The 6,548-nt window shown below is 65.7% G+C and overlaps 1 protein-coding gene across 1 annotated transcript; it reads left to right on the top strand.

Annotated features, from left to right (window-relative positions):
- The first annotated feature begins 1,762 nt into the window (after positions 1-1,762).
- ELF3 (E74 like ETS transcription factor 3) lies at positions 1,763-6,273 on the top strand. Its single transcript, XM_060142006.1, has 9 exons — positions 1,763-1,855; positions 2,211-2,381; positions 2,651-2,872; positions 3,019-3,114; positions 3,221-3,340; positions 3,443-3,532; positions 3,689-3,805; positions 4,670-4,865; positions 5,510-6,273. Exons 2-9 carry the CDS (start codon positions 2,219-2,221, stop codon positions 5,622-5,624), a joined length of 1,119 nt encoding a protein of 372 aa, XP_059997989.1. The 5' UTR covers positions 1,763-1,855; positions 2,211-2,218; the 3' UTR covers positions 5,625-6,273.
- Positions 6,274-6,548: the final 275 nt, after the last annotated feature.

The following is a 6,548-nucleotide window of genomic DNA, read 5'->3' as shown; positions in this document are numbered from 1 at the left end:
GCCAGGCGTCCTGAGCTGTGTCCCCCGCTGTCCCGCCAGGTGGGCCTGCGACAGCGCCTCTCCTGCCCCCTCCACAGCCCTCTCCCAGCCAGGTGCTCTCGGAGGGCTGGCGGGGAGCACGTGAGCCGTCTGGAGCTGGAGCTGGTTCTCCCACATTCCAGGGCGAGGGACAGGGTAGAGGGCGTGCCTCGGGCTGTGGGGGAGGCCCCTGAAGGGCTGAGGAGCTGCTGCCCCAGAGCTCGGCTCCCCACCGTGGCCCGTGGGAGGGACCCTGGACCTTAACGCCCTCCGCTCTGCGGGGCACCCAGCAGTGTCAGACCCCGGACGAGAGGCAGACTCCTGAGACAAACCTCTTAGTCCTACAGAGGGTTAAAGGAAGGGGGGCTGGGGCGTGGCCTTTCCCTTGAGGCCGGGCCTCCCAGGACCTTGGCATTAACCAAGGAGGAGGGGAAAGAGATGCTCAGATGCTGCATCTTTGATGCATAAAGATCTGAGGGATCAGTAAGTCCAAAGGGCCTTGTCTTCATGGATGGGAAACGGAAGAGGCCCCAGGACCCGTCTGTGCCCCCTCGCCAGCCTGTGCCGTCCCTACGCAGGCCTCTGTGGTCTGCGGGACACGGCCCTTGTGGTTAGGGCTGAGATCGTGGAGGAGACCCGGGTAGGAGGGGTTGCCTTGCCCACAGGGAGGGTGAGGGCCTCTGGAAGGAGCGCCAGTTGGGGGATTTAAACCTCAGCCCCACTTAACTAGCTCCGCGTGGCCTGGGCACGTCTTCAACCCTCGAGCTGCCACCTGCTCGTCTAAAATGGGGATCACCACACATCCTGAGGATTCTCACAAGGGTTAGACGGAGCCCTGCTAACGTGGCCTGGCCCCTGATGAGCGCTGAGCCAGCCCAGGTAGCCGGGCCTCTGACGCTAGAGGGCAGCAGGTAGGTGCCGCTGAGCCGTGTGCGTGGCGATTAGATGGAGGCCAGATAGAGGGGTAAACACGTCCACGTGGGTCCGGCCCCTCCCTCGGCAGCCCCACGCAGTGGGCTCTGCCAGGGGCCGGGTAAGTTCTTTGGAGCAGAGCCAGGTCCTCCAGAGGGGGCTGCAGCGACCCTGATGCTTGGATGGCGTCCGGCAGGCAAAGGATGCCGAGACGTTGCCAACTAAGTGGGTGCCAGTGGCGGCCCTGTGGACGCTGGGGCCCTGGGCAAGGCTGGCAGGCCGTGAACGTTGCCTGGTGTCTGGAGAGCCTTCCAGCCCGAATCCCGGGCGTCATGGGAAAGATCCCCAAACCTCCATATCTTCCCTCCATGCTAGGCCCCCTTGTCCTCAGGCCCGCAGACGTTGGGGGCCCAGGAGCCTTCCTGACCCAGTTCTGACCCAGATTCCCCGCCCCTCCCCGCTTCAGCCCATCCTTGGCTTGGCCCCCCCCAGAGGAATTTCCTGAGCCAAAGGGTGGCCGAAAGTGCAGATGCCCACCCAGCGTCCACCTGCCACCCGCCCAGGCCACTGCCCTGTGCCCAACCCCAGAGGGTGCGGGATGACAGACCCTGACAATCATTAAACCAGCCGGGCCTGATTTCCCAGCACCGCCGGCCTGGATCCCGGCCAAGTGGCACAAAATATGCAAATCACCTGGGGCCAGGAGCCCAGTCTAAAGGCCAGGAAATCCCCTCGACCAATGAGCCACCAGCTCAGGTTACCGCGGGTGCCTATAAAGGCCCGGGCGCGGGCGGAGCTCGCAGCTTCTACTTAGCGCAGCAGTGGGAGCGCGGCCTGCGTGTCAGCGCTACCTGGCGGGGCTTTCTCCCTGGATTTCCTCCGCCTGCTGCCCCTAAACCCGCCTGCCACACCCTCGGCCGCCAAGGTAGGACCCCTGCCTGTCACATTCCCCCGCCTGGCCCCGGGGGGATTGGGGAGGGGCCGGTGGAGCTTGGTTCTGAGCCTGCCCAAGCAGGAGTTGCAGGGCTGGGCGGTGTCCCGAGGGCCCGAGAGCCTGTCCCTGCAAAGGACAGAGTGGCCACGACTGCAGGTCCCACTCGTGGGCCCAGGAGGGCAGAGGAGGGAGCCCAGCGGGAGGCCTTGTGCCCCCCACCAGCACACCCTCCGTCCCCCGGGCTCTGAGACCCTGGAGCCCGTCTTGAGGAGAGGGTGTCCTACGGGATGTTGACCTTCATGCCCTTGGGTCCCTGGCTCTCACCGGCCTTGCCCTCCCTTCCCAGGTAGCCTCATGGCTGCAACCTGTGAGATTAGCAACGTTTTTAGCACCTACTTCAGTACGATGTACAGCTCGGATGACCCCAATCTGGCCTCTGTTCCCCCTGCCGCCGCCTTCGGGGCCGATGACCTGGTGCTGGCGCTCAGCAGCCCGCAGGTGCCCCTGGAGGGCACAGGTGGGTCTCAGGAGGGGCTGGGCGTTTGGAGGGGGGGAGACGTCCGCCTAAGAGCCTGGGACAAGTGGGGGATCGGGCAGGGGGAGGGCTGGGGTGAGCTGTAAGAAGCTGGGGTGTTAGGATTTGGGGGCTGCGCCTGGCGGGGGTGCTGTGAGCACCGCCGCCCACCCTGCTCCTGGCTGGGTGCTCTGAGAGTCCAGGCGGGACCCCCGGAATCCCCAGCTGGCCCCAGAAGGGGGCTGACCCGTCGCTGTGCCGGCCCCTTGCAGAGAAGGCCAGCTGGTTGGGAGAGCAGCCCCAGCTCTGGTCCAAGGCCCAGGTCCTGGACTGGATCAGCTACCAAGTGGAGAAGCACAAGTATGACGCCAGCACCATTGACCTCTCGCGCTGTGACATGGACGGGGCTGCGCTCTGCCGCTGCGCCCCTGAGGAGCTGCGCCTGGTCTTCGGGCCCCTGGGGGACCAGCTCTACTCCCAGCTGTGGGACCTCAGTGAGTCCTGGAGGGGAGCCCGCCTCCTGCCCCGCCCCCTCCTCAGTTAGGGAGGCTGGTCTGGGGACTGGCCCGAGGGCACCACCAGGGAGAGAGCCCCAGGGAGGGGAGGGGAGACCCCTGGGCTCTGACCCCCTTCTCATCAGCTTCCAGCTTCCCCGACGAGCTCAGCTGGATCATGGAGCTTCTGGAGAAGGACAGCATGGCGCTTCTGGAACCCCTGGGGGACCAGGGCCCCTTGGGTGAGAGCCCCTTCTCTCAACCCCCCCAGCCTGTCCTGTCCCCTCTCTGCCCCACACCCCCAGCTGGGAGAGTCAGGGCCCCCTCTGAACTCTCACCTCCCCCCAGACCAGGGAAGCCCCTTTGCCCCGGAGATGCTTGAGGACTGCAGACAGGCCAGCCCCTTCTACCCGGGCAGCTTCGGCACGGGGGTCCCCTCCCCGGGCAGCTCTGACGTCTCCACCGCAGGTGAGCCTCCCCTCCCCAGATGCCCTGAGCACTGGCGCCCCGCACTAGACCCCGGGCTTTCTGGGAGGACCGGAAGGGGCTCACTCTGGCCCGCCCCTCCAGGGACCGGCGCGTCTCAGAGCCCCCAGGCCTCAGACTCCAGTGGAAGCGACGTGGACCTGGACGCCCTGGACAGCAAGCTCTTCTCTGGGGGTGAGCGGAGGGAACCTCCTGGTCCCCGTGGGTGTTCCTCTGGCAGTGCTCAGGGGCTGGCCCCCTGCCCCCACCCCCTCAGGGTTTTCCTGGAGGGGGGTTGTCCCCCAGCAGCCCCCATCCCTCCCTCTCCTGACCTTCCACCTCTCCCCACAGACGGCTTTCCCGACTACAAGAAGGGGGATCTTAAGCATGGGAAGCGGAAACGGGGCCGGCCCCGAAAGCTGAGTAAAGACTCCAGGGAGTGTCTTGAGGGCAAGAAGAGCAAGCAGGGTGAGAGGGGGCCCTGCACGGCTGGGGGGCCCTGCACGGCGGGGGGGGGGCCCTGCACAGCGGGGGGGCCCTGCATGGCTGGGGGCCGTGGTGGGGCCGGGGGGTCCTCTCTCCTGAGCTGGGCCCTCTACATGTTCCTGTGCACGGGGCCAGGGTGCGCGTGGTCCCTGCCCGGTGGCAGGGCCTGGCTGGTCCTTCATGGTGCATGTGGCGGTGGAGCCACGGGGGCTGCAGGAAGGGTGGCGCTGGGGTCCAGCCTTCCTGCCCACCCCTCGTCCTGCCTGAGGGACACACTTGCTGGCGGGTGCTGGGCAGGCGCAGGCAGGGACAGTGGCTCGGCCGCTGGACGGCCCGTCCGCCGAGGGCCACGCAGGGGTGGCCCTTCCACCCACCAAGTCCCTGCCCCCTGGCCTTGGCCCTTGCGTGGGCCCCCGCAGCTCCTTCTCATCTGTACGTGCAGCCCCTCCCACACGCACTGGGCCTGTTTGCGTCTTGGGGTCATTCTTCCCGGGAAGCCGTCCCCTTGTCCCCCAGGCCGGGGCCAGCTCTGTGGTCCTGCCCCTGCTGAGCTCTCACCACCTTTTGCTGTATCTGCTTTTTTACCGTGACCCCTCGAAACTGTGAGCCCCTCAATGCGGTCCCATGTCTCAACCGCTCTTGTATCCCAGCCAGACATTTGATGAGTACCTGAGCGAGTTAAACCTCTGTGCCGTGCGAGACGTGGTCTTCCTGGAGCTTCCCCAGCTGTCCCGTGGGGGAGGCCAGGAGGGAGGCAGCCGCCAGTAGGCTGTGCGCCGGGATGGGCAGCAGTCGTGGGGGTCAGGGGTCGCCTGGGCCGCTGACTGATGGAGCCTGGCCTTGCAGCCCCCAGAGGCACCCACCTGTGGGAGTTCATCCGCGACATCCTCATCCACCCGGAGCTCAACGAGGGCCTCATGAAGTGGGAGAACCGGCAAGAGGGCGTCTTCAAGTTCCTGCGCTCGGAGGCCGTGGCCCAGCTCTGGGGCCAGAAGAAGAAAAACAGCAGCATGACCTACGAGAAGCTGAGCCGGGCCATGAGGTGAGCGGGCGGCGCGGCGCCGGCGCCGTCGGAACCTCCCCCTTCCGGCGGCTGTGAGTCCCGTGCAGCGCGGCGCCGGCACCATCAGAACCTCCCCCTTCCGGCGGCTGTGAGTCCCGTGGAGCACGGCGCCGGCACCATCAGAACCTCCCCCTTCCGGCGGCTGTGAGTCCCGGGCAGCGAGGAACCACGGGGTCTGGCCACCTCGTGGACTCTGTGGGAGCCTGGCTGGCCCGCAGCACACGCTGAATTCGGTCTCACCGCATTTCTTTGTGTCGCCTGCAAGGCTCGTCCTAAGAAAGGCTCTTGGTGGTAAAAAGGGCAGTAGCCGAGGCCCACACCATTGAAGCCATTAAGTTGCCTGTCTCTGGACCTTGGTTTCCTCGCAGACCATCGATAAGGTTTCCTCAACCCTAAAATCACGTGGCTTCGTGATGGGCCCAGGACAGAGGCGAAAACCACACAGAAGCCAGGGCATGGCCCGGTGCGCGGGACAGAGCAGGGCGAAGGAGCAGAGGCTGCTCCGTGCAGGAAGTGGCTCGGGCCCAGGTCGGCCGGGCTGCAGCCCAGCGGGGCAGGTCACCTGAGGATTCCTGGCAGGCGGGCCCCTGCCTGGGCACCTCTGACCACCCTTCTCCCCTCAGGTACTACTACAAACGGGAGATCCTGGAGCGGGTGGACGGCCGGCGGCTTGTCTACAAGTTCGGCAAAAACTCCAGCGGCTGGAAGGAGGAGGAGGTGGCCGGGCATAGGAACTGAGGGTCGGACCGGCCCTGCGACCAAAGCTCGGACCTGAGGCTGCAGCCCCCGGAGGGGACCACCAGGACACCTGGGCATGCGCCCTGCGCCGTGGAGAGAAGCTGAGGCTCTGGCTCCTGTCGGCCATCGTCCTGGCATCTGGGGCAGGTGGCCTCTGCTCTCTGTTCTCCTCTTGGAATTACAAGCCTGGTGTTTGAGGCCACTTGTGTGCTGGCTGTAGCTGCGCTCGCGGCTCCTTCTATTGGGCTGCGTCAGACCAAATCAGACCCCAGTGGCGGACACCTCCCTCCTACAGAGGCCGGAGCAGGCTGAGAAGGCTGGGGGCCCTGGGCCCTGAGAAGGGCCCCCTCTTTCTGGACTGGCTTCCCACTCCCCACTCAGTGCTTGGACTCCGCGGGCGGGGGTCAGAGCACTCCGTAATTTATGTGCTATAAATACAGATATGTACATAGAGATCTATTTTTTCTAAGACATTCCCCTCCCGCCCCTCCCTCACCAGGTGCTGGTGGCCACACTGACTGTTCTAGGCCCTCTGTGGACCAGTGAGGAGCAGGGCAGTGCCGGGACCCTTGGGACGGGGCTCCTGGCTCCCTCCTCCTGTGAATGGGGGCAGAGACCTCCAATAAAGTGCCTTCTGGGCTTTTTCTAACCTTTGTCTTAGCTACCTGTATACTAAAGTCTAGAGCTCTGGCCCGGATGTGGGCAATGGGGCTGGGAAAGGGGACCAGGGCAGGGATCTGCCGGCTGCAGGTGAAGGTGGAGGCTGAGGTTGTGATCCTTCCCTGGAGCTTGGGCTGTCCTGCCGCCACGAGGCACCAGCGGGGCGACCTGGGCCGAGCCAGGCCTCTGCAGCCCGCTGCCCCGCTGTCAGGCCGCCGTGCCCTGGCATCCACTAAGGAGTCTGGAATTGCGTGTCTGGCCTTG

This window comes from Lagenorhynchus albirostris, chromosome 2 (genome assembly GCF_949774975.1).
Source record: "Lagenorhynchus albirostris chromosome 2, mLagAlb1.1, whole genome shotgun sequence".
NCBI classification, from domain to species: domain Eukaryota; kingdom Metazoa; phylum Chordata; class Mammalia; order Artiodactyla; family Delphinidae; genus Lagenorhynchus; species Lagenorhynchus albirostris.
Note: the sequence above shows the minus strand (reverse complement) of the source record. Positions and strands in the feature narration are given on the sequence as shown.

What these genes read in the sequence shown, in the direction of transcription:
- ELF3 (XM_060142006.1), top strand. Translation starts at nt 2,219, where the DNA reads ATGGCTGCAACCTGTGAGATTAGCAACGTTTTTAGCACCTACTTCAGT. An exon ending in CTCTGACGTCTCCACCGCAG is followed by an intron (nt 3,341 to 3,442) that starts GTGAGCCTCCCC and finishes CCGCCCCTCCAG; the next exon opens with GGACCGGCGCGTCTCAGAGC. An exon ending in AAGCTGAGCCGGGCCATGAG is followed by an intron (nt 4,866 to 5,509) that starts GTGAGCGGGCGG and finishes TTCTCCCCTCAG; the next exon opens with GTACTACTACAAACGGGAGA.